This window comes from Pseudopipra pipra, chromosome 6 (assembly GCF_036250125.1).
Source record: "Pseudopipra pipra isolate bDixPip1 chromosome 6, bDixPip1.hap1, whole genome shotgun sequence".
NCBI lineage: Eukaryota > Metazoa > Chordata > Aves > Passeriformes > Pipridae > Pseudopipra > Pseudopipra pipra.
The window spans coordinates 53,347,521-53,375,049 of record NC_087554.1 but is presented as its reverse complement, the minus strand read 5'-3'; the positions used below and the strand labels follow the sequence as shown (position 1 = coordinate 53,375,049).

Genomic DNA, 27,529 nt, shown 5'->3' with positions numbered 1-27,529 from the left:
TTTAAAGAAAGTTTTGTTGTATGAAACAAAAGATTTGCTCAAATGATTCAAGTTATCTTTTGATATATTTGAGAGCCCATAAAAGGCAAAATATACATAAGTCCTTTCCATAGCATACATTATATAAAGTTACTTAACTCATTACAAACCACTTAAAGTCTTACATCAAGACAAATGCTAAATCAAATCTCTACCTCAATTTCCTAGATATTGACCAAAATCCCATATCTCTCTAAACCATAATTATACTGCAGAACAACTGAAGAAAGATAATTTCAACCAGATGGTTCTCAATCATCCTCTTCCGGGCAAGGAAAACCAAAGTTTGAACATAAAAGTGAATCCTCTTCTCCCATATCCCTTCCTCCACAGTTATACTGTGCTTTCCATGCTACTTTGTACACATTTGTACAGCCTACATCACTGTCATAAGGAGGCTAATAATGATCCTTTTTATTCTTTTTTTTATAAGAGTGAGGTGAAGAAATGTGTCTCTTTCAATGAGATAGTTTCTGTTCCTGTCAGTGTGGCCAGAACTGAGAGGATGGAGGCTGTTGCTGGCTGTTAATCCATAAATACCTGCAGTAATTAATAAGACTTGGTTTTACTCTAGAGTTCTTATTTAAGACTGAATTAAGATTACTTCCAGAACTCTGCATGGGGACTCCATCAGAAATCAACTGCTCTCACAAGGCTTCCACTAGGTCCAAACCTCTTCTAGTTTCAGCCTAACCTAAAGATACGGTGCTGAATTTTGATACCATGAATACAAATTAAGTGGGATGTATCTGCATGTGAAGAACACCAGGACACCAGGGGCTATATGGTAGAGCAGGAAGAACATCAGACTGGTTTTGTAGTGTGATCTGGAAGTGAAGGACTGGGAAGGAAGTTCTGGGTACCATAAGGTATTGGGCACAATGCACTGCATGTGTTTCCAGGAAGAAGCTGGGTCTAACAGTATGGGATCAGAAAGCACAATGCAATCTGCAGGAGCACTGTGCTGTTATGCTGGGGATGCTGTAGTAATGGATTATCTTAGAGCTCTTACCTATTCATTTGTTAATGCACACAAGCAATAGATCAAGTTGGGATCTACTCTGTTTGGAGAGATGAGGGGTTTTCTCCCACCTCGAAGGTGGGAGAAGGTTTCAAAGGTGAAATTCAGAAAAGTGAAGCAGAGTGTGCAAAATCATTACAGGTTTTGTTTATTCACAGTACAGAAAAGGGAGTGTAGGTGAGAAGTCCATTTCAGAGACGCTGTAGTCATGAGAAGGGGCGGGGGCAGATTGTTTATTTATTTGTTGCTCCTTGATGCTGAATCTGTCTAGTCTGTAATTTATATATTCACAGTTGGATTTTTTTTCTACCTGTTGTCTATTGAAGATGTTGATAGATCCAAAGACAAAGACATAACTATGGAAATTAAACATTAAACAATCCCATTAAATCATCAACTATATGTCTTTGTCAGCAGAGAACTGTTCATTTTAGCCAAAAAGCATCTATATACAATCCAGTCATATTATATTACATAGGATATTAGACCTGGGTTTTCAAAAAAGACCCAGGGAGTTGAAATTTTCTATTAACTTCCTTGGTAATCTCCTTTGAAGCCATTAGTCTTTCTAGACAATTTAGTCCATTAAATATCTTGCTTGGATAGATGACTGAGAGAAACACTGCACCTGCACTGATAAACGCAAATTTTGCCCCTGTGATTATGCTGTACTAGGTATCTGTATGCATGTATCAGGTTGCTATTACTATGTGAATATTAAACTCAACTTCTCAATAGCCCTCAGTGCAGCTGATGAAAAATGTATGAAAAAGTGTGGGAAAAGAAATGTGGCACTATAGCAACTCCTGCCATGCACCGATGGCAAACTAGAATGACACTGCAGAGTCCTTGCCTAAATATAGCTCGGATGTCAGTGAATTAACATTGAAACACAAATATTTTAAACACGAGGAGATCTCTCAGTCTTCAAGGTCATTTTTTAAGAACAATTAAGTGCTACATGTGAAAATAAAGCAAGTCATCAACTTACACGAAGAGCATCTTATACATCATATGATGATCTTACTGAAAATCAAAAGGTTTTTTTTACTACACTGACAAGCATGAAATACTAAAACATGACCTAAACAATACTAGTTGTTAATCTTACATGAAAAATCTGGTTGGAGATTTTTGCAGCACTTTGGAAATCCCATGCAATGATGGTACGATCAGCTGAGTCTCGGCTTACTGCATCTGTGCTTGTAAGAAACTCTCTTCCTTCAGGGAGAAAGAGTATATCCAAAGTCTGTTGTACTGCAGCTTTGTACACTCTTAACACCTAGTGGATAAAAGGCTTTGTTATTTTTTGACAGATTAGAACATTATAACCTATGTTTCCCGTCCTTGTATTAATAACTATCTCCATTAAATTATATATTATTTTTAAATATTAAAAAGTAACGCAATTTAAAATGTTGAAGCACTAGTGTATTAAATAGCTTGGTCAATGTATATAAAGAGTCAACATACAGGAAAATTAAATGAGATTTTAAAAAAGCATCAGTTTGTACAATTTATATATTATATTTATATATACATAAGGTTCTGCTGTAAATTACCAAGGAATAACAGTTAGATCCAGAAATTGCTCTAGACAACACAAAGTTGTGGAGCTGGGTCTACACAAGGTCCCTTTTATATTATGAATTCTTCTTGATTCCCTAGAAGAGGAAAAAGAATCTTTGGCAGCAAACTGGCCAACTTGGTGAGCTGGGCTTTAAACTGAAGAACTCAGGGCAATCGGGAGTCCAAAGTGGCAATGCTACGCACACCATTGCAATCAGCTGGGGAATAAGCCAGGCCAACCAGAGCAGCAACAAATGTCCCTCCCAATATCTGCCTCCCAAGATGAGAACCAGAACACCAGCCACCTCAAGTGTATGTTTAGCAACGCACACAGCCTGGGAACAACCAGGAGGAACTGGAGCTCTGTGCACAGACAGAAAGTTATGATATAATGGGAATAACTGAAACATGGTGAGACAAATCACACGACTGAAGGATCACAATGGGTGGCTATAGGCTGTTTGATAAAGAGAGGTGAGGAAGAAGAGAAGGAGGAGTCATGCTCCATGTTTGTGGGAGCCCTATCAAATTCCTCTGCATCAATATAGGAAGTGGCATCTCCAAGGCGGTGTGAAGTCAAAATTAGAAACATGACTGGAAAAGCCAGCAAGAATTCACCAAAGGCAAATCGTGCTTGACAACAAAGTAACCTGCTCAGTTGATGTGGAATGAGCAGTGGACATTTCTCCAAGGATTTCGATACAGTTTCCCACTGTCTCCTCCTAGAGAAATTTATGTTTTTGTGGTCTAGGGCAATGTGGGCGAGGCCCTGGCTGGCAGGCAGCACACAGAGAATGGTGCTAAATTGGTCCTTTCAAACTCGTAACCTGCCACAAGTAAGGTCCCTCAGGGATTGATATTGGGCTCAGGGCTGTTTATTACCTTCGTAAGTGATCTGGAAGATGGGATCAAGTGTACCCTGACATAGTTTGCCAATGATACCAAACTGAGTGGGGAAGTGGAAACTTCAGAAGCGAGAGCCACCCTGCAGGAAGACCTGGATAGGCTGGAAGAGTGGGCTAACAAGAGCCTTATGAAGTGCAACAAGTGTAAGGTCTTGCACATGGGAAAATATAATCCAGGAGTGCAGCACATACTGTGATCTACCTGGCTGGGCAGCAGCTCTGTGGATAGGGATCTGGGGGTCCTCATGGACAACAAGTTCAACATGAGTGAACAGTATGGAGCTGCAGCAAAGAAAGCCAACTGGATGCTGGTTGAACCAGGCTTGTTCAACCTTGAGAAAAGAAGGCTTAGAAGAGACCCTATAACCATGTTCCAGTATTTAAAGAGTGGCTACACAGATGATGGAGACCCCCTTTTTACAAAGAGTTACATGGAAAAGAGGAAGGGTAATGGCTACAAGCTACTCCTGGAGAGATTCTGACTGTACACAAAAAGTGGGTTAGATCCATGCAGAAATGGCTACTCAGCCACAGGATTCTGAATATTTTAACAGCCTGTAAGATGGATCTTAAAATTAAGACATATTTTGAACTATTCTAAGGAATATATGAACAATTTGAATTTCCTTTCTTTCCATCTTCCTTCATGAAATTTTGTATCTATGTTGTCTAATTAGAATTTTGCAAATCAATACTTTTGCTTTCTTTTTTTTCTCATTTGCCTCTAGTGAAGAAAAACTTCAAGGCAAGTGGCCAGATCAAAGCACACCATCTCTCTGAATATGGTGATCCTTGAAACTAGGACACTGGAAGACTCCTAGTTATTAATATCTAAATCTCTCTCTCTCTCAAAGATAGCTAAAACATAGCAGCCTGCACTTCTGACGGGGTGTTCAGGGGTTAGTCCTTCTTCTAATGTTACTAGAAAAACCAACAGAGCAGAGAAAGTATGCACTTGAAGCATTATACTGACTCCTAACTTTGTGAGGCATTTCAGTTTGCCTACCTTACACTCCTAATATTGCCAGGAACTACTGACTTCAGGGCCCAGACCTTTTGCAGACACCATAAGCACATACATTTAAAAAAAAAAACAACAACCAACCAAACGATTTTCAGGCATCACAGTAAAATATCATGGATTACACCTCCATTTTATACTTTCACCAATAAAAGAAAAATCATTTAAAGTATCAAACACAGCATGAGAACTTCTTGATTTATTGCCTCAAGCTAAAAATCCTGTGACTGTTGGGAAATGTTCAGAACTAGCTGATCCTGCTTTAGGGTAGCGTTTTACTGGTTCATCTCCTGAGGTCCCTTCCAGCTCTGACTCCTGTGATCTCAGCATGTACAAGGGTGGCACCAGCACCTGCTCCAACTGCTTTTCACAGGCTTTGAGAAATGCACAGTTTAGAAACATGATGTTTGCATTTGGTGACGAACCTCAGCCATGCTAATACCCTACACAGCCTGTAATAACAGCAACAAGACGTAAACCTGCAAACTCAGAAAACTGGCATACTTCTCAGCAATCTGCCTGCATTTTTAATATAGTGAATAGACAAACGTGTTACTTCCTCTCATCAGATTTTTCAGCCTCAGAATCTGCATAATATACAAAGCAATTAAACTTTGTAAAGCCAAAAGGGATATTTCCATATTTATAGCCTCCACTTTCTCTATGGAGAAATCACCATGCACAGATATTTCTTCATAGAGTTATAAAAGGAAGTCCATAGTTCATTAGTAAAGTAGAAAATTAAGCTATTTTGCAGGAGCAAAAATGAAAAAAAAATAAACTAAACTAAAAATAAAACCCACAAAATATAATAGCTGTCTGGAATGAGAAATGGAAAACCATACAGAAACCTGAGAGCTGTAGGGACTGCAGGAGAAGAATAAAGTTAAATTGAGAGGAGTGGACACAGTCCTGACAGACTGAGGAGGCAACTACTGAGCAGCAGAGACCTTCAGAGAAGCGACAAGTCCCAATCAGAGAGTCGGAAAACCAGAGTGCAGAGCAGCACAAGTGTGCAGAAACAGACACAGAGACAGAAGCAAGGGGCCAATAGTGCTGGGAAATGAAGAATGATGATATAGAGCAATAAATGACAACAAAGTTCCAAACGGTGATTCATGGCAGTGATTCTTTAATATCTTCCTATTTTAAAGAAAAAAATCACAGACATACTGTTTGGTCTTTATCACCTAAAAAACCCCCAAACTTGTGAAATGTGGGTACATATGCATACCCACGGTGGTACACATGTGGGTACACATGCACTGTGTCCAGTATTGTTAAGGGTTTAGGTTTTGGACTTATTTTTAACAGTCTTTGGAGCAACAGACATCTTTCAGTAAGGAACAAGAAGATACCGTGAGGTTGTGCACCTACTTTTAATTTTTGCTGAAAACCTGTTGGGCTCTTACAGAAACTACCACTATCGATTTCAACATTTTCACTAGTAATCATTAAATAATATTTTCTTGTCTGTTATTTGTTAGATATAACAAAATTACCTGTGTATCTTAGCTTTGCAACAGGAAACTGTCTTTATAAAAATTACTACAAAAGACCTTTTTTTTCTATAAGTTTGATACATACCTGAGAAAAACCACGCTGTTCACTCTTCAAACCACACAGTAAGAACTGACTTGGAGAACAGCAAACTAACACTTTGAATAGCAGTCGGGAATAAGATATACATGGTATTTAAATTGCCCCATAAAGACATCTTTCAAAAATAACTAATTGCAATATCCCTACTCAGAAAAGTATTCATAATTAAACCTGTTTTATTCTACCTTAGACAATTAATTCATTACATGCCTGAGGAACTTATTTGGGGAAAGCACCAGTTGGCCTACCCTGCTGGCTTAAGTTTGTTAATAACACCTTCTCCTCTTCTTCTATTTGCAGATTTATCACCCATAAGCACTGGAAAACCACAGTCCACTTCTTCAATCTAAGCATTTTCTGGACATAAAAGAATTCGTTTCAAAGGAAGGACTAATAGTTTCTGGTGTCAACACGATCCAACATAATAACAAAGCTTCTTCACCAAGGCAAGAGTTCATGGCTGCAGGCATTCGACAAGAGAGGTAATTTAAGCAAATTAAATCAGCTTCAAACAGATTCTTATGGTCCTGGTGATTTGGAAAGCACGCTGTGATGCTGAATTCAAGGTATATATTTCAGAGGAGTGTTCTGTAATACTTCTCTGCAATAAAGCACATGCAATGCCTAGTATTTGGTTTGTCAAGAAATCTCAAAGCCTCCACACAAGCAATTCAGAAGCTGTTCTTTGTCCCAGCTCTGTGCTGGTCACCTGTAATCTATGTGCACTGCACTTTTCAAAAAGCCACTCAAGTTTTATGCCAGTGACGAGAAAGAAATGTGGGTTTTTTTATAGTCCTTGCCCTGGGCATCAGTAGATGAGGTCTCAAAACAAATCTAGCAGGACTACAGGCAATCTGGCTGGTCATTAAAAAAATCCTTAATCAGTCAGTGCCATGGCTTCCAATCTGTAAAACTGGGCATATCTTTTCTTCTACTTCTCGTCCTATCTTTTTAGATCGCATATTTTGGCTTGGAACTGCCTTTTCCCACTGGAATGTTGAGTAACTAATGCAGTGTGGGACTCATTTAAGTTTATTCTGTGAAACAGTACTACACCACTACCAGTAATAAAAAGTACATTTTAACTTAAAAGAAAGGTTATTTTTGCACAAGATAGAAGCTTTTTTAACTATTGCAGTGCAAGTCATTTACATCAATCTATCTAGAGAGTAAAGTTTGAGGCAGAGGGCTATTTGCTTTTTAGGTATGTGTTCACAACAAAACCATAACCACATGACAAATCTAATTTATGCCTCTGACCCCCATCTGAAAACAATAATGACAATTTTAATCAAAACATATGACAATATCATAGGCAAGAAGATCAAGCATACTACAGTCTTATGCCCTCTTGAAGTGTTTTAGCAGAAGACTGCTGTATTTGTCTTTATCCAGTTGAAAAAAAATACTTTTTTTCTCTTTGTAACTGCTCTGTTTTCAGGGACACAGTTCAAGATTATGAAGGGGTCTTGAGAATCATTAAAAGGAAAGAGAGTCTGATTAAGATGAAGTGTTTGACCTTACTCTGGTATTGATCTCTAAGACTTTAGATATGAACAATGTACACTTTTGGTTTTTTAAAGTGAATTTCAGATTGCTTGAGAAGGCACAAGAATCTTGTGATAGAAGGCATCAACTGTTTATTGGGGGAAAAAATTAATTTTCCATCAGATTTTTTATTTAAAATTATTTTCCCATCTCAAATAGGACAAGAAGTGAAATCCACATATAAGAAAGACACAGGAAGATACAGAATGGCTTTTCTGTGAGGAACTCACAGACCCTTTAGGGCAAAATCAAGGAATTTTTAGTACAGAAATGAGATGATTGAGGGGAATTTGAAAGAATCAGAAATTAATTCTGAGCAGCACGGAGAAGGTGAGTGGTTTCTTCCATTGTAAGACTCTGGACTGCAAACAAGCAGAAGACAGCTTCAAAACACACAGAATGAGAGTCTTCTTCAAACACTACATATTTAAGCTGAATTTCTTGCTACAGGAAGTTGAAGATTTAAAAAGATCAAGAACAACCCACTCCACAGCATGAAAACTCAAAGGGATCCATGAAAGACAAAGAGGCAGGAGGCCCTCGAAATGTAAGTTAGAAATGCCTGGATAACCATTGCTGGGAATTGTGATAAATGAGTTTCTTGTTTTTCAAAAGCATATTGGTCACTGCTGGGGGTGTAAAATGTGTCTAGAAACGGGCTGAAACCGGAACGGCTCTTCCCTGACAGCTTCTCACTTGAATACTCCCACCCCAAAAGGGGGCATGTTTCCTTCCTGGCTCATTTCAGTCTCTCCAGCAGCAGCAGTTGCTCCAGGAGCGATGGTACACACAGGCAGGTCTCCGATTCTGATCTGCAATACCACCACATGAAGCTTCCAAATAAACACAGCAGGACTGCTCACCTACCTGCTACAGACACAGAAAATGTGCCTTCACATTCAGAAAGGACCCCTGAATGTTAAAATCTAAAAAAAAATTGCTATTACGCAAGTAAAAATATACCCCCACCATATTTCTTTGAACTTTTTGTTCATGGATTCAGAAAGGATTTCTCTGAGAAGAATAACTTTAGTTTTCTAAAGCACTGCATAAATCATCTTATTTTAATTACCTTGTTCTTCCTAATACCACCAGTACATGACAATGTATTGGCTGTTTCTATAGAAACCAGAAGTGCAAGCAGCTCCACCAATTGCTACAGCCTTTTTTCATATTTATATGCTATCCAGAGACAAATTCATTAGGGTCTCCTAAATACAACATAAGATAACTGCATCTCATCTGAAAGAAATTGCAATAGAATGTTTCCAAGGAAACAAATGCAGTACACTTGTACTCTATTAATTTTTTTAACTGTGCTTTAATGGCTTAGGCTTATTTCTTTATAAACTCAAGTGTGGAGAAATAGCTCAACAACATAAAAAACATCTCTTTAATATTTTTCTTTTTAAGCATAAAGCTGTAGATGGTAGTTACCATTTTATAGCTAAACAATGTTCAGAGTAATAAACCAAGATGGGGGGTAGTGAGAGGGAAACTGTTGTTCTCTGCCTTGACCTCTCTTAATAATAAAACTTTGCAGTTCATTTCAAGAGTAATTTTAAAAGCTTGAAAGAACAGCTTCCATGATTTTTTCTATTTAATTTGTTCTATATCTTATAAGACCTCAATTTCAAAAATGGAAAATTCTGTGTAAATCTTCAAATTTACCTTTTTCTTAAATTTGCCTTAGCTTTATATGCATCTTTTTTCAAACTTTCCTTATGTCCTGACAAAATTTTGTTATTAATCCCAAAAGGTTGAACCTTTCTATTCCTTTGTACTCTTTCCATTTTTAATAAGTCATAATGCTCTATTTTTGTTTATATTGATTTTGCTAACACAACACTTTCTGTAACAAACATTTTCCAAATTTAAAATAATAAACATTGTCTCCATTTGGAGCCATGCCTGAAGCACTTCATTAAATTCCTCCCAGTCAATTTCTTTTCTTGAGATCTCCTCTTTAGCCAGTTTTCTCCTTACACAGTTCTCAGGTTAGTTCCTGCCTTCTCTAGTTCTGCTATCAAAGTCCAACATCATAAAGTGACATCAAGTAAGCTTCACACAGTCAACCTTAACTTAACTCCTATAATTTTTTTAAATGTCATTTATTCTTATATCTGTAAATAATCTTTCCTTCGAAGCCTTTTCCTTCTATGGCTGTCAGGTCATATTACTGGGTCTCCACTACCTGATGCCCTTCCTCTCTTTTCCTCCTTGTTCAACATAAGCGGTGGATTTGCATTTATGGAAGTCTAAGAGCTTCAAACATTGCTTAAGGATCAGAGCCACAGCCCTGCCACCTTCCACTTATTCCCTCTCTAGAGTACTACATGGTGCTTCATCAGCACTTGCTGTTCTGACAGTTATAGCAGAAGAACTCTTGCCAAAGCTCCAACAGACCTCATTGGTTTGTGACACAGAACACATGAAGATCAACAGATGAGGTCAGAAACAGAGTATATCCATCAGTTGAGTAAATTATTCCCCTGTTTTTAATAGAATCCAGAAACTATGTTAGTGATGTTAGTGTTCTCCATAATTTTAAAGTCCCTTGCATTTCTGTATGCACATGATAAAGAACCAGTTCTTGAATGCTTACAAAATGTTAAGAGTTTTATCAAAGCAAAATGTAAATAAAAGGTAAAATATGCAAAATTCAAAAAATAATTATATGGATACATTGAGAAAATTTAAATGAGAACATTCAGATGTGAGCCTTGAGTGCTGTATGTCCTTTCAGCAGAGCTAACAGCATCCTTGCTCTACACTATACAAGCCTTGCTGACACATGTAAATAAATTGTTTCAATTCAGTTTGACTATTCACTCATGATATAAGGAACTTTATCTCCTTTAAAAGTATTATCAGTATAAGACAGCCACCGTTGTAGTCTTGCTCTGATAGTACATCTGTGTAAGCTTAGAAACCTAAATTAAAAAGCAAAAAAAATTATCTGTAGTCATGTTTCCTTCAGTGAACACAATAAGGTCCTTATTGCTGAGCTAAAGGATACAAATCTCAACCCTTTGTTCTCTTTGGTATCTCAAGGCATATTAAAATTTCAGGTAGAATAAGTTGTTGGAATATATATTGTATGCTGTCTGAAAAGCTAATGTAGATCAGTCAAAATGAAGGGTTACTGTGCTGGCTTGTGCTAAACATCTTAAGAAATTCTTCCACAGCTCAGAGAAAGGAAATACTTCTAAAATACATACCTACTTTAAGGTCTCAGGGTTATTGCACCTTTCTTTTTACAGGGTATTTTACAAGGTTTATCTAGGTTCAGCTCCAAGGTCAAAGATCCCATGGGGGCTGTTTAATATGATGCTCTCTCCTTGGTTTACACTGCAGATTCTTTTTTTTTTTTTAAACATAGCAGCTCACTTCCAAGTTTTCTGGTCTTTTCATAAAGTCTCTATAAACATTCTCCAAATGTTTCATAAATTCAATCAATCTGTTATACAGCAATATAAGATCTCCAGAATAATCTCTTCACCAGAGAGACAAAACTGGGTTTAACACAAACAAAAATACCACTATAATAAATCTCTACAGGCTATTCATTTGCCTCTTTTATTCTTCTTTTTTTCAGGCTTTGACTACTTGTCCCTGTAATTGTGAGATGCCTGTATACTTTACATTTCACTGAGCAGTTAACAAGCTGTTCCATCCATTCATTTCTCTGAAGTATATTGCTTAGCTTTATCTTAAAGATTTAAACTCCCTTATTGTTCTTTCATTCTTTGTCTTGCTTAATACCCAATGCTACATTTGAAACCACTTTGCCTATTTGCTCAACAGAACAAGGATAGCAATAAGTATCTTTCAATATTCCTCCTTTTTCTTTTATATCTGCCTCTCTGATTAATAGCCTAACGTACATTTCTGTGGTGGTTTAAACCCAGCCAGCAACTAAGTACCATGCAGCCACTCACTCACTCCCCTTGTATCAGGAGTGAGCTGTCAAACTGAATTGAAAAGATTAATTTACACAAGTCACCAAGGTTTGCATTGTGTAAAGCAGGGATGCTATTAGCTGTCCTAAAATTTCTCAACATTTTAGTAGCTGAAAGGCTGCCTCGAACCTACCTTGATAAATTTTCTCTGGGACTTGGAAATCCAATTTTTGTACCACATTCAAGTGATTAACAAATATCAGTAATTTATGCTCATAAATTTAAGGCCCTGGTCAGAAGTACTAATTTTAAAAAATATCACTATGAGCTATTCTATGTCATTTTCCATAAGATGAAAGCACCAGCGTGGCACACTAGCATAAAGAAGCCCAGTTAAACTACTGCATGTATGTATAATTGGATAACATTTTTACTATTTCTCATTCTACATCTGTGATGCTTAATGTTCTGCTCTGAATTTCCACAAAAAATCCACTTATTTCCTGATATACAATTATCATTTTGCCTCAGAGTTAATTTTAAGACATGCTAAAACACAGGAGCAAATCCTAAAGAATGACCCCTGACATTGAATTATCAGCCAATACTGAAATTGAGTTTTCAATGTGCAATGAGTAACAAGATTCAGATTCCTGATTTAGGGCACTCACTCTATTGATAAAATATGCTGCAAAGCCTGAGAAGGCTATCAGGAGTATGATGATGGGAACAAAAAGAATCATTAGTTCACCCACACATCATTCCAAGCTGAATGACAGGTTAACACACTTGAAAGAACAGGCAAAACAGGAAAATCTTGTTATGAATTAGGATGAAAGCACATGAAAGATATAAAGGTTGTTTGCATCAAAATTGAAACAAAGTGGCAAGAAGCCTCAGACATCTATTTCAGTTAAGAGCAAATTGTACTTGTTGGGACAGGATAAATTTCAAAATATTGGCCAGGACACTGTCTAGTCTTAACTATGGCTATAACAGTGTAAGATAGAAAAGATATGTGAATAAAGATAACAATACAAGCTGAAAGCAGGAACACCTGAAAAACTCATTGAAATCCCCACGCTAGGGAGAAGCAGACTGATGATGCTGATAATTCACGCCTAACCAACATAGGGTTCTATGGCTGAGAGTTTGAAACGTAACTACATTATTTTGCAGCAATTATGTATAGGTGATACTCACCACTCTGCAACAAGCAGCCATAAAAAATCAGATAAGAGTTTGATATTTTACCCCTTTTCTCCACTCATCTATGACCTTCCACATCCACTCAGTACACACACAGAGTTCTTCAAATTTTAAAACCAGTACAAATCTAGGTGACTAACAGTCTATCACTGAGCTACAGCTACCTTAGATGGAGGGATAAAAAGTAATAAAAGGATAATAGAAGCTCTCTCCCCCTTTTAGAAATGTTTCAGAGTAAGGGAGTGAACCACACTGCTGCTTTAGACAATCACAGTACATAAAAATTTATGGTTTTTAAATGAGCAAACATATAAAACATCTAAAAAAAAGGATCAATATCTGTTACCAAGCCTTCCAGTTTCTAAGGTGATTAGACACTGCTGGTTGTTAAAATTAATATTTCTCATGCACTAGTTTTTGGCTAGTTTTCCAAGTGGTGAAGTTCTACAAAAATATAATTGTTTCCTAATGAACAAAGTAGGTTATAATTTCTAAAACTTCCAGAGAGAGCCCAGTACAGGACCTAGACAAAAGAAACAGGCTGGGATTTTTGTTTTACCCCATCTAAAACTTTTCCTATTTTACTGGTTAGAATATATATTCATTCACTTCTTTTTTCTCTCAAAAAGTAAATTATTTGGTTGTAATAACATTGGGATGTTTCCCTTGTCTCTTCATTAGCATCAGCTCACAGAAATACAGTTACAGTTACACATAATATTTCTAAGCGTTGGAGTGTCCTGCAGGTACAAACACTGTGTGCAATTCCCAGGGATCAACAGCTCTTCAAGGAGACCTGGATCTTCAGCATTGCAAAGAAGGGCATATGGTCAGTCATAGAGATACAAACACATTATTCTGCTAGTCTCCTTTTTGCTGTATATACCATCCTGGGCATGGAACACACTTCCTTTTGAGAAATCACGTTGTAAAATGGGATCAAAGGATGCCACAGCATGCAATGTTGTGACATACTGCACATAACAGCAGTACTGTCACTCGAAGAGAAACATTAATAATATAACAATCACAACTACCATCTACTTTGGCAAAGGTATTAAAAGTGAAAAGGGAATGGCCCATGAAAACAGAAATACACCACTGTACCCATTTGAAAAAGACATCACACACAGGCCCACAAGCAAGGGGTCAAAAAAAGCCAAAGTTGGGCAGTAAACCACAAAGATACAATAAAATACTGTTTAAATAACATAAAGATAATACACTCCCTAACTAGTAGAAAACATGAGAGATGTTTTAGACTTAATGTATAATCAAATTAATAAAATGCTAAGTATTCAGGTTCTCCTTCTACATAGACATAAATGATTTTTACTGTTTTTGTTTGTCCTCTGGAAATGAATCACTGATGTTTTCACCTAAAGTGTTCACTACTGGCTATGCATACAGACACCTACAGTTTATGTCATCCCTTGCAACCCACACAAAGGTGATCCCAAGCATAACTATTGTTTCTTAAGCCCGTGCAGTGGTAACATACTGAAAACTGCAGTTTTCCTCTGCAATTTTGACAGGTATGTAGTTTACACAAAAGTTACTATATCAAAAGTTCTTTCCTACTCTGGCGTTGAAATCACCAAGGATAATGATCTTATCATCTGCAGAAACCTTTTGGGTAAGGCGGCGCATGTCGGTGTAAAACATCTTTTTCAGCAGGGTCAGCTTGGAGAGTTGGGGCATATATACTAAAGAGGACAACATGTTGCTTGTTGTGTAGTGGAAAGCATAGGGAGATAATGTGGTCAGAGTGACCTGTTGGCAGATTTTCAAGTTTAGGAACGATAGAGTTTTTGATTGTGAAGCCAACTCCTGAAAGATGCTTTTTGGTTCTGGGTTTACCTGACCAAAAGAGTGTGTAACCGGCACCATGTTCTCTAAGGCTGCCTTCCTCGTGAAGACCCATTTCACTGAGAGCGGCAATGTCGATGTTGAGACGTGATAGTTCGTGGGCAATTAGGACAGAGCAACGCTCGGGGCGACCGCTATCCACAGAATCGAGCATGGTTCTGATGTTCCAGCATGCTAGAGTTAATTTAGGTACACCTTTGGAGGCAGGTGTAGGCCTTTGTCTTTTGATCTTTGTGCGACCACATTGGAAGAAGATGCCTGTTGGCCTGCAGTTAACCAACCAGGTGAAGGGGGAGATGAGCTTTGGTTAGGCCTCCTTTTCTAGGCCCCTCTACGAGAGGAGCAAGCAGTGCTCTCCTTGAAAAAGCCTGCTTGGTCATTCAGGATGCTGCCGAACGAGACTGTCATCTCCAGTCAGTCTCAAATGACCAATGTCCTGAACCACCTGCATGCAGGGTTGGGTCTGCGGCTTCCAGAGCACCTTTCACCTGCCGTTTCGACCCTCGCCCGTGGCTACAGGGCTTTGCAAATGTGGGTAGAAAACCTTCGAGCCTGCGCAGTGGATTTTTAGGTGAGATGCAGTATGCGCGGAACTGAACCCACCCTTTAATCCTGAGGTTCATCTGCCAGGGCCGAGCGAGCTTGGATGGTGGCAGTGAGGTCCTCAGGACATAGGTTTAATTAGAGTGACCTTCTCTTAGATGGATGGCCTTACAGGGATAAACGTAAACATAACTGGTCTACGCTGGCCTCCAATCGGGAGGTCTGGAGACACGCCATCTATAACGCTGCTGATGCTTTTGAGAAAGCACGCAGGATCACTCTTGAGGAGAAAAGACAATGCAGAAAGAATCGTGTCTTGCAGAATATACCACCTAAGGAGTCTTTCTGCTGTGCCTTTTGCAACGAGACATGTCTATCTCATATTGGCCTTTTTAGCCACCAGCGCACTTGTAACAAACATGGGTAGAGCTCTTCCCAAATCTTCGTTCACGAAGCCTAGCCATGATGATGACTATATCAAAACATCATCTCAAACCAGGCTACTGGTAGTCAGAACTACAGAAGATATGAACGGGTTAGTTGTTAAATTCTACAGTTTATCAATATGGCCTTGCTCCTTTGCTGCCTTACAATGCCTTTTACAAAGGCCAGTACCTCACAAATTGCACATCCATCTGCTACTGAACCTCCACCTCAACACATTTGTCTGCTCCTTGCTGGTATAATGCCTCATGTAAACTATGTCTACGCCTCTCTACTTGCCTTCTCCCTGTTCCAGCTACACCGTTCATTGGTGAAGGACACGTGTTTCCTCTCTACTGCCAGTTTTCAGGAACAGTTTCACCAAGAAAACTTTCCAGTACAGTCAAACCACCCTTTGTCAATCAGCCAACTCCAGTACTGCACCACAGAGACGCATACATTTCTGTAGGAGGCACATTCAGCAGAACATCAGGCTAAGGTGGTTGACAATATTTGGCAATCAAAGCCTGGGATGTCTGTGCTGCTTTGCAGCCTCTGTCCAGGTTAAAAAGCAGGAGCTGTTCCATACCTGCTCCTGTCCACAAGGAAACATTTTGTGAATCTATGTTTATGCAGATGTGAACTACAATTAGGTTTGCCAGACATAGCAGTTGACACTTTGGTTGTGGTTGAGCTGAGGCACCATCAGAATTTAAAGTCTGAAAGGAAAGAGTTGCTTTAGGAGACAAACACATTTATTGTCTTCATTACTTGGAATAAAATACTGTTTGATACCTTGTCTGGTGCCACAGGAAAGCACTATTGATACGCTATCTTATCTTTTTCAGATCCCTTCCGCCATCCTCAAGAGCAAACAGATGGCTAACTACAATGAGTAGGTTCCACCCACATACAAATTCAAAGGAAAACAAAGAACTACTCACTTTACAGTCACTGCTTCTCTCTGAACTGTTCCATGCCTGAGGATGTCAGTTTACCTTAGGCTTCCCCCTGGCAGAGTACAGTTCTGGTCTTCCCTGAGCTCTGAATGGCAGCTGGGAGCACATTGTTCCTCACAGTTCATGATAAAGTAAAAGCAGAGGATATACACAGCCCTGTGGCCCTTCATGAATGCAAAAAATGCTTCTACACACAAGGCACAGAAACACACATCCTGACCCACATGCAACAGCTTGAAGAGGAAGTTATCTCTACTGCTTCCTAGTACCCAACTGCCTTTCACAATTCTGAAGTGAGCTATTGGCTTTGTTTAATTCAATTAGATTTCTTATATCTACAGACAGAAAAAAATAGTATTTTTGTGTACAATATTCCTCTTAGCACTAAAAAAACATTAAAGAGGTTCACATCAACAAATAGGAATGCAATCAATGACAAACACAAAATACTTCAGAATAATATTACATTACAGTACATCTAGCAGCTTAGTAAAACACAGCACACACAGACTAGGAAACATTCTAAAATAGAAAAAAGATTTCCTTTACCTTAGAAGTCCTTATATCCCAAGCTTTAACTTCTGGGCTGAATCCTCCACAAAGGAAAATATTTGACTCTGTAGGGTGAAACTTGAGTGCACTGATCCTAAACTCTGTTTTGCTGCTAAATATCTGCTTCCCTAAAATAAAGTGAAAAGTGGAGATTAAAATTTGAGCAGAAAATGAAATATGTTATTCATTTCGATTTAGTTTGAAAGATATCAAGGTTGTCAAAGGTGAACATGCTTATATTAACACATTTCAAGTATCTGGGGCTACTCTAACTTAATGATAATAGAAGACAACTCACTAATTTCTGTCCACATGAGACGGCTCTTGCTTATGGGTCTCTGCACCACTGACTGCTTCCTACTGAAAGGAGAGAACGAGTGGTTTCCCACACTAAGGAGAGGAGTTCCACCAAGGTCCCAGTTCAGACAACATGCAGGAATAAATCTACAAATCCAATGGCTGAATGTTTCCTTACAGAGATGACAGTCTTTGTTTCAGCGAGACAAAAATAACTAGAACAAAACATTGCCTGTACAGAAATACCACATCTCAATCTATATTACAATTCTTGAGTTGTTTACTTATCTTTGTGTAAAGGTAGGACTGAAACTTCATCACGAAAGTAGGAAATAATTTGCATACCATCATATGAAGGCTGTTCCCATGGATACACTGTTTGCAACATTTAATTGTGTACACTAATCTCCACAGGATCCTGTGGTTGGTATCAAATGGATTGTCAACACTTTTGAAGGCAGCAGAATTCAGCTAGGTTATTTTATAGAACTTTTCCACAGTCCACTGCTTCCTTTCATCCTAACAAATTCATTATATTAATGTACACTCACTGAAATAAATTTTTGGAACAGCAGCAGGGACCAAGATAAATATATCTGCTCATTTTCACAATATCAACTGTGATTTATATTCTACATATCACATTTAAAGATCTACATTAAATAAAGTTACTGCTTTAAGCCACATGAGGTGCAGAAGTAAAAAAAAAAGAATAAATCCTTTAAAATACTATGACAAAAGCTTCTTAAAATATACTTTAATCTACATTTTTTGCAAGTGATGGGTGTCTTAAAATAGGCTTTCTTAAACAACAGAAAATACTTTCAGCTAAAAACATTACTGACAGATGTAAATACTTACTGTTAGGTGTACAATACTGAAAATCATTCATATAGATTTTTTACGCTTATTTTATGATCTGGGGCCAATTTATTTTACTTCATCACCAGTTCCATTTTCTCCATCTGCAGAACTCAGTTTACACAGTCAAGAGGCTAAAACTTGTCAAATTATTTATTTATTTATTCAGTTTAAAGATGAGAAGAGAAAGATTTTGCTTCATCTCATGTGCTCATCAAGCTAACAGCGGCAAGGCAGATGTGAGTGGTTTTGTATGTGAATACTGGTATTTGTAGGGGATTTTTGTCCTTTTAAAAATGATTCTCCACTGATTGCCCATGCAAGATCTAAAGAGCCTCTCTGTCACTACTAAGTGAAACACTTCATTTAGTCCATAAGTTTCTTCCCCAAAATGAGAAAAGAAGTCATAAGGGCAGCAGAGGTTCTCTCAACAAGTCATATCTAACAGTGACCATCTCTTGCCATGGGAGCTTTCAGTTGCCCAACAGCTAAAGGGGGAAAAAAAAGACTCCACAGGGAAAGAAGAAAGTATTAAAATCATCAGTTATAGAAACAACAAGATATTGCTCTCATGTACACCACTATCAGGTGTCATTTGTGGGGGCTTTAGAAAAGCCACTCTCATCCGCAGCACTTGAGAAAATACTGAATTTCCCCATGGAGGCTCACTAGTCAGTTTAATAGCATTTTGCTCCCAAAGGAATTTGGTTCCTACTAGTTCCCAGCTTAATAAAAACTCCAGGAGTATAATCAACACATTTTCGATGAGACTACAGCCAGAAATAAGCATAAATGCAGCCTATCTGTACTAATCCTGTCACACAACTTAATAAAGGACACATCAAGTGACCACTATTCTCCACAAAGTGTGTTGTCCAAACGGCATTAGACGTATACATAACTGATCCAGTGGAACTCATCATTTAACCTTTTGACAAACACTGCCTTTACTTTGTTTTTACCTACACAAGACTTCTGAAAACTGCTTTTTCTATAATGTGTATTCATGTTCTCCAGCCTAAGACACAAGAAAACCAACCAAAAAGATGTGCATTAAATTCAAGATGCGTTTCATCTACTAACTACAAGCTGCTACCTTTTCCACAGAAAGATTGATTTAACATAATTTGTTATTAATTAGTCAATTTTTCAATTTTATCCCCAGCTGCTTCCAAATAATTCAATCATTCACCTGATATTTTCTCCAGAAACTAAAATGCTCCTATTTCCTACTCTGTCTCGCCCTGTTTTAAAGAGAAATGGGCACTGTATTTGCCCTTTTCTAGAGGCTGTCATTTATCCCAAAGCTCTCAGCGACAGTCACTAATATAATTAAAACATAATGATCTCAGTGTTATGAATTCTACATTACAGTGTAATAATAAATAAATAAATGCAAACAATTAGAATCTTATTCACCTCTATACTCTTTATGTCCTTCTTTTTCCTATTTTAAGCTGCTACCTTACCATTTAATGCAGATATTAACCATTAATCTTACACACTCAGGCTCTCCAATTAGTACTTTGAAATACAACTCTCTCTCTTGTCCTCTCACTCCCCAAAGTGAAATTCAATCAAATATCTCCTTTTGGAAACTGAGTACAGTGTTCTGAAGAGCTTGACATTATTAGATGTATACATTAATTTCATTTTACTGCCATGTCACAGAAGAGAAGCAAGACTGGAATGTAGATGAGCTAAGCAGCAGTAAACATACTCAAAAGGGGAGGATCACAACGTTAGAGAAAGGAAACCCTCCTATTGCCAGATTTAAAATTTATGCACAATACACTTGCAGAACTTCCGAAATTTAGGAAAAATATCCATCTGAGAGGTGGAACAGATCAGTGCAGGTGACGACGGAGCAAATTAGCTCACGCCATTCAGTAATTTGAAAGAATGGGTTCAACTCTTAGCCCTTTTCTGTACAAATTTTATTTAGTGTGTTATACTACGATGAGCAGAATTTGCTGCTTTCCCTGCTATGATGGAACTAGCCCTGCAGCTTAGGAAATCCAGCTACAGTGTTTGCTAGAGATCCTCCTACACCTTTCTGAAAATGGTTATTTACAGTTATGTATATTTTTTTTACAATTATTCAGTTTATTAACATCAAATATTCAACTTTGGGGGGCCTTATTTTATATACTGTAAAAGGTGGCCTTTGAGCAGAAGACTCCCTCATCCATAACAAATGTGTAATTCAGCAAGATTGTATATACCCTTATTGTGTATATATTTATCACATTTTCATTCCTATAGGCAGCATTACAAAGATTCGACCAACTCATAGCCTAGAAAATTATGTCTTCTGAAAATCTCTTTGGCTAATTGAAGGAAAATCCATACCACATATCATTTTCTTGTACAAGAGGCTGTTATTCCAAAGCAGAAAGCAAATTTTCCTCTCAATCTTTAATTTTCACAATTTCAGTAAAAATATATCCTATATTTTTGCAGTGTGTTTTACAGTGTTTAAAGGCTTTAATTCAATTCTTCATGCACTAAAGGCTCACCACGCACATACACAGGATGGAAAAAAATCTTAAAAATACACTGAATGTATGTTTCTGCATTTTTATGTAGCAGCCTACTGTGAAACTGCTCAACTGTGAAATCAGATGTTTTAAAGGCTATTTAACATTGTGAATTTTTCACAGAACATCAGCACAGTTACCAAGCACAGGATGCTTCTGTACCTGTTTTTAGTGGTCCTCAGGTTCACACACCTACCTGCATAACCCAAAACCATTTACTTTCTTACTGTAATCTGTGAAGAAAAGTGAAGCCTGAGACTTACGAGGACACGAGAGCAATCTTGCTAAGCAGAACGGATTTCCCTACTGTGTTTACAAAAAGACATAAGACAATATATACAAAAAAATTTCATTACAGTCACAGTCTCTCTCATGCACAATAGTAAGAAAAAACATTAGATTGATCAGATATAATTTGTTCTCAGCAAATCAGTGCTGGCTGTTACATCTCCATTCACTGTCTTGATGTGTTCACAAATGGCTTTATTATTTTTTCAAGAATCAAAGTTTTATTAACTACACGTTTTTCCTAATTTTTTCCCCTACATATTCACAAGTTCACAGCATGCAAAGATGCTTGAAATAATAAATCGTTTTATCTTTTAATCTTTAAAATGTCCCCAAAATAAATACTTTTCTCTCTTCTTTTTGCAAAGACTTCATATCAGTGAGTATAAAAAGCAAAATGCTGTTATCTCCTAGCTGGAGAGTGACCTCTAAACTATATTCAATATATTTCATAAAACTGTTGAATCTTGGGGGAAACATCTGACCTCATATCAAGGGTGTTTGCATGCACTCAAAAGAAAAAAAAATAAAACAAACAAGCAAACAAAAAATATCAATCAACTGGGCTTTCTTCTGAGGCATCATATTAAACCTTACTGCATTTTAAAACATACTATCTAAATAGTAGTGCGAGAGAAAGGGAGGAACAGAAGAAAGTCACAGCTCTCCTGAAGTAATGTTTAGGTATGAGAACTAAAACTCCTACGTGAAAAATACAATTACATTGCTATATCTATAGGACTACCAAATTAGAATAGAAAAAAATATATAGAAAAGAAAATTAGAACCATCCTCTTGGAGGTACAAAATGTTCCATTAAGAAACTCTCTCTCCCATTATAACTCTGCGGAAATGATAGTTGAAATCAAGCTCAGTTCACGAACTAAAATACAACTGCAGCATTTGGTAACGTAGGAAATGTGCCAAAATTTCTTGGAACATTCCCTCTGTCATAATATTAAAGAAATGAAAAGTATCTACAATATGCAAATAGTAACAACCCAGCCAATGTTCTGCCTATGCTATTATACCAATTCATTTGTGACTAATGAAAAATCCACTGATGAATAAAACATACATTCCAAAAATAAAATAGTTATAAATAAATTTTAAAAATACAATTACCCTTCTAAAGTTGGTAGAGCATCTCCATTACATCTGGACATAGCAGAAGATAAATGTCAAATGTACTTGACCTAGAATTGTTTTAAAAGGAATTTTTTTCAGTGCTCTCTGAATATAACTCTATTTACTACTCTGTAAATAATGAAGTGTCTGGACCATCAATAGCAGAAAATGACTGTGAGTGTGGTGTTATTAAAGATGAACAAAACCAGAGAGTCTGAGACTGCTGCATTATTATCACATTCGTGAAACCATTCAAAAGGCTTTATTTTTATAAAGAAATAATGTATATAAAATAGAACAATTAAAAAAAATATTAACTCACACCAGGCAGCACATCTGCAGTTTTTGGATCTACCAATATTTATGAAACTCCATATTGCAGTACTGAACTTGCTTCATGCAAAGTGCAACCACAGAACCACTCATGTGAATGACTCATGAATAACCTTGAGTTCCTTAAACATTTTATGCATATTTTGGATCAGACCCATAATTCTGAATGTTTACAACAGCTTTTAAGAAAACCATGTTTGTGGAGAGTCATATCTTGACATCCTGGTGCTAGGACCATTGAAGATAATAAATGACAATCTACAAAAATTGAGTTTAAAAAAAGACTTGCACAACATCTATTTTCAACCAAACCAGGACAAGAAAACTCCTTGTACCTCATTAACTTGAATTCTTCTTCATAGTATCATGCAGGTTGGACTCATCTAATCCAAATTTGAATTAGGTCCAGCTGCAGCAAGTTGGACTGAAGTACACAGCTTCTCTTAACAGCCTGGTTTAGTGTTTGATGACCCTTGAGTTGAGCCAACAAGTTTTTGTGTTTCTGTATTTGTCCTTTGCCTTTTATCCTTTCATTGCACATCTCTGAGAAGAGCCTGGCATCATGTTCTCTGTGTCCTAGGTAAATACTTCCTAATTTGGCCTGGAATGAAGTAGTCATCCTTTGCTGCAAGAGAGCAGTGCTGATTCCTATTCAGCACCACAACTCCCAGGTATTTTTCTGCAAAGCTGCTTGCTAGCCAGTTTATCACCAGCCTGTTCTGTTGCACAGGATTACTCCATTCCAGATGCAGGACTTTGCATTTGTCTTTGTTGAACTTCATGAGACTCCTATCAGCCCATTGGTTTTTGCTTGCAGCATCTTAGATATTCTTATACATAAGAACTTTCATTAAATACGCATGACAAGGGCAGGAGGTCTGATGGTGTAAAACTGCAGGACAGGATTTCAGGATGTGTTTTCTATCCTTATATCAGGATTTCTACGCCAATGACAAAAATTCTGTTTCACCATTAATGGGATTTCAGTGTTTGCTTCTATTCTGATGTTGTTCAGATAATAGAGATTAAAAAAATCACTCCAGAAAATGCAATAATTTAGGACAAGGGATACTCAAACTGAAGTCCAATCCTAGAAACAAAATTTCCTGGGGAATTTATTCCAGCACTGTTCGTTAAAACTATGCTGGCACATTCCTTAGAGGAATGTCATAACTAGCTCTCATCAGACCCGTAACAATTAGCCAGACAACAATTTAGATTTAATAGGGCAGAAACAATGTTCCTAAAGAAAACCAACAGAAAATTACAAAAAAAAAAAAAAACAAAAAAGGCACCTGAGCAGCTCAATACCATGCACGTACTTAGCTGTATTTGCAACCTTTCCTAAGCTTTTAAAATAATTCTCTTCAGACCATTAGGTTTCTTTTAGTGAAGGACATGTAACAATTTTTATAACACAGATGTAATATATAAAATTTGCACTGAAAACAAGAAGGATTAGATTTTAGCAAACAACACAGGAAAAGTGTTGAACCAGAACAAAATATACAAGATACAAGAGCACAGAGCCTTAAAGAGAGCATTATTATTTATAAAATCCCGTTGGCATGCATTTACTGCATTTAAACATACTAGTAGTTAGTTCAGACTAGCAATGGAAAGTAATTAAGACTGAAGTCCAAAAAGGTATCTGAAAATCCTCTGTGAAAGAGCAGTTCTAACATCTATCTGAAGTTAATCAAAGAAGAAATCATCTCAGCTCTGATGAAGAGTGAGGAAGAATGAATGATTCAGTGAACTAATGTAAATCAAAATCTTATAGCTGCCTTAGTGTTTTTCAAATGGAAATGAGGCTTTTTATATCAAATTGATTTGGATTCCAGAGGCAAATTGCTCACCCTGTTTCTCTGAAAGGAACTGACTGAAATTCATGAAAAGAAGAGTAACTTTACAACAGGGAAGGAACCCAGAAATTGCCTTGCATGCGTAGGAAATCAGAATAAAATTCTGATCACTCATATTACACTTTTCCAAATGAGGTGTGTATCACTGAAAGTCATGTCCAAACATCAACATGACAACTGCAGTTCAGAGAAAGTACAAGGGCTCCTGTGTTCTTTTTATAAGGCAATAATGAATATCTGGTATTTCCAAGGATATAAGCATTCATTTTATACATATAGTTTATTTAAGAAGCTACAAACACTGCGTAACTCACCCATCAATAAGGAAAGAACCATTTATAAACTTATCTGCTTTGAAATGCAGTAAATATGTCTTGTTACTGTTGTCACTTCCTAGAGCAGTATAAATGAACTACTACAATCAACTTAATCCAGATTACTATCCCATTACTGAATACTTAAGTCAAAGAGATGTTAGACATTAAAGTATATGATTTAAGTTACGTATCTTTGAAATTTGTGCTATGATTTAATGAAATGAGATTTTTCCCACAGTAGTCCCTTCAAATGACTCAGACACATAAAATCTATACTACTGCTAAAAATCCCATTAAAAAGACAGCCATCCTGTTTAGAATTTGTAAGCATCACAGACAAAAGTAAATCCACTTGGATTAGTAAAATTCAGTTATATGTGAGACTAGAAAGGTTGCTGTATCGAGACTGAAAATAAAAAAAAGACAAGAAGTCTGACAAATTAATGACTTGATATATTAACCTCATGTACTAGTACATCAGATATATAAACCTCTTTTCTCATTAAAAAACCTGAATATTCTCAAACATCAGTATTCCATAACATATTTTACATTCCCACACTACAACAGCTCCCTTTCAGCCATCACTGAATTTAAATACTTCTGGTACAACAATTGTTGAGAAAAATAAATTCTTAGAGCAAGGAAAAGAATATTTTTCTCATGTGAACAATATTCAGAAATTTCCTTGGCCACTTTCCCAGTTCATCTGAATAGGATTTCTGCTCTCCAGATATTCACATACAATGTAGTCCTTGCTTTTATGTAAGAGAAAATCCTCTTAGACAAAACCTGTTGGTAATTTTTGTAAGAATTTTTACTGTAGTCTTACAAGAAATATTGCACCTTTGTAGGAGTTAAACACTTAAAAATAAATTAAGTGAAAAACATAAAATGGCATCTCTTCCCTTGACAGAGTCCTATTTTGGACCTAATTCATTTACACACACACACACAGATGTCCTATTATGCACAGCTCCAGTGAACACTGCTGTATGAATGCTGGTAACATACACAAAGCAGAGAAGAAATACAGCTGACAGAAGCACTTCAGTTTGTGAAAGAGAAGAGACAGCATCCAGGAAATTAGTTTTGTTAAGGTTACAACAATCAAATCCCAAATCAAATCCACAAATGCATCAAAGCAACCCAAGTTCAGTCTCAAGGTTTCATACTAGAATTTAAGTTTCTATACTCCTAATTAAGGTCCTGTTCAGAAAAAAACAAAAACAAAACAAACAAACAAAAATAAACAAACACCCAATTAACTTTAGGCACAGATTTAAAACCAACCCAATTGAGAATGAGATACAAGCCTATATTTCAATTAACCATATGTATAAATGTAACTGAAGGCAGCTTTAAGAGGCTCCTCAAACACTTTAATAAATGACCATGACAGAGCATAAAAAATAAACATTTCATTCTGTTCATCTGTGTAGTATCTGACAACAGAAATTATATGTGATCATGAAGTTAAAGATATTCCAGTTTTCTCAAATTTCTCCAACTACTCTTAATTGCTGATATATATTTTTTAAAGTAAGGATGTGCTTCAAGAACTCTGACTTTCATGTACAGATTTTATCTATATAAGAAAGAATAAGGCTAACAAGATCCCAAGTTATCTGTACACAATAAAGACAGGGCTATAATGCACCCTTCATGACCTTTACCTGTTTCTATATCTGTTAAATGCAGTGTGGAATCAAAGCCCCCACTGAGGATCCTTCTTCCACAAGACGACCACTGGGCAGCTCGAACAGCACAGGAGTGACAGGAGTATGTTTTTAAACAGCAGCCTGTATCTACAGCATCCCATACCTTAAGAAGAAGGATAAGGACAGCTTTATAAAGAATCACAGTATTTTTTTCAATGTACTGATAAGTAGCTACAGCAAATCATTGCGGTTGAGAAAGCTTTGCATTCTGGAGTCATACCAGCTAAGCTGAAAAGATTGTTAGAAATAATTGCATGGTTGATTAGAATTAGGGTATTTTATTAACAAGGCACAAATCAGTAATACATTTTTTATAACTTTTTTATTTCTTAAAATGTCTACATTGCCTGCAATGGCAATTCATGTTACACTTTCCCATTCATAATGCTGTCCTATCTCTACACAAATAAGTATCCAAATACATTTTACCTTTAAATAATTTTTTTCCAAATTTTTCTCTCTATCATATCTTGTTTTCCATCAAGTAAGAGGAATCCTGGCAGATTACAGCATTCACATCTGCCTATACATAGGTTTTTATCACATTTCTCACTGGGTGTATAATTTTAAGTGGAATTTTACCTTAACTTCACTGAGGAAGCAGATAAGAATATTATCACACAGCCACATGGAGATTTTTAAGGATGGGTCTGAGTCCTCTCATTTTTCAGTTTCTTCTGGACAGAATTAGGTTGATGCTGAGCAGTTCTGAAAATCCTGTTCTACTAGCTATCCAATGGTTTTTAAGTATATAACAAGTAGCACTTTCAGAACATAAATCATCCTGCCCATATTTCAAAAAGGCACTTGTTTCCAAGTCATATATTTTAGAAAATACAACTACTTTGAATTTAGTTACCAAATATAGTTGACAAAAATTAAAAGCACATCCTTTTCCTAGTTTTATTTTTGCCATAGTTTTAAGATAAAATTAGAAGTTCGGCAACAAGTGACCCATATAAAGATCCAGTATGATCACTTCTGTGACAGAAGGCTAAATATCAGAGCTATTTTCCT

The 27,529-nt window shown here is 36.9% G+C and overlaps 1 protein-coding gene across 4 annotated transcripts in view; it reads right to left on the bottom strand.

Moving 5' to 3' along the window:
• WDR25 (WD repeat domain 25) overlaps positions 1-27,529 on the bottom strand; it is a 65,048-nt gene that overhangs the window by 3,124 nt on the left and 34,395 nt on the right. For 3 of the 4 annotated variants that reach the window (XM_064659178.1, XM_064659177.1, XM_064659179.1), the window contains 3 exons: positions 26,468-26,615; positions 17,160-17,290; positions 2,172-2,342 (listed from right to left, as the gene is read on the bottom strand). In XM_064659178.1, the coding sequence (XP_064515248.1) occupies positions 2,172-2,342; positions 17,160-17,290; positions 26,468-26,615 (450 nt within the window). The remainder of the gene's footprint in view (positions 1-2,171; positions 2,343-17,159; positions 17,291-26,467; positions 26,616-27,529) is intronic. The other variant, XM_064659180.1, reaches the window with a different exon arrangement.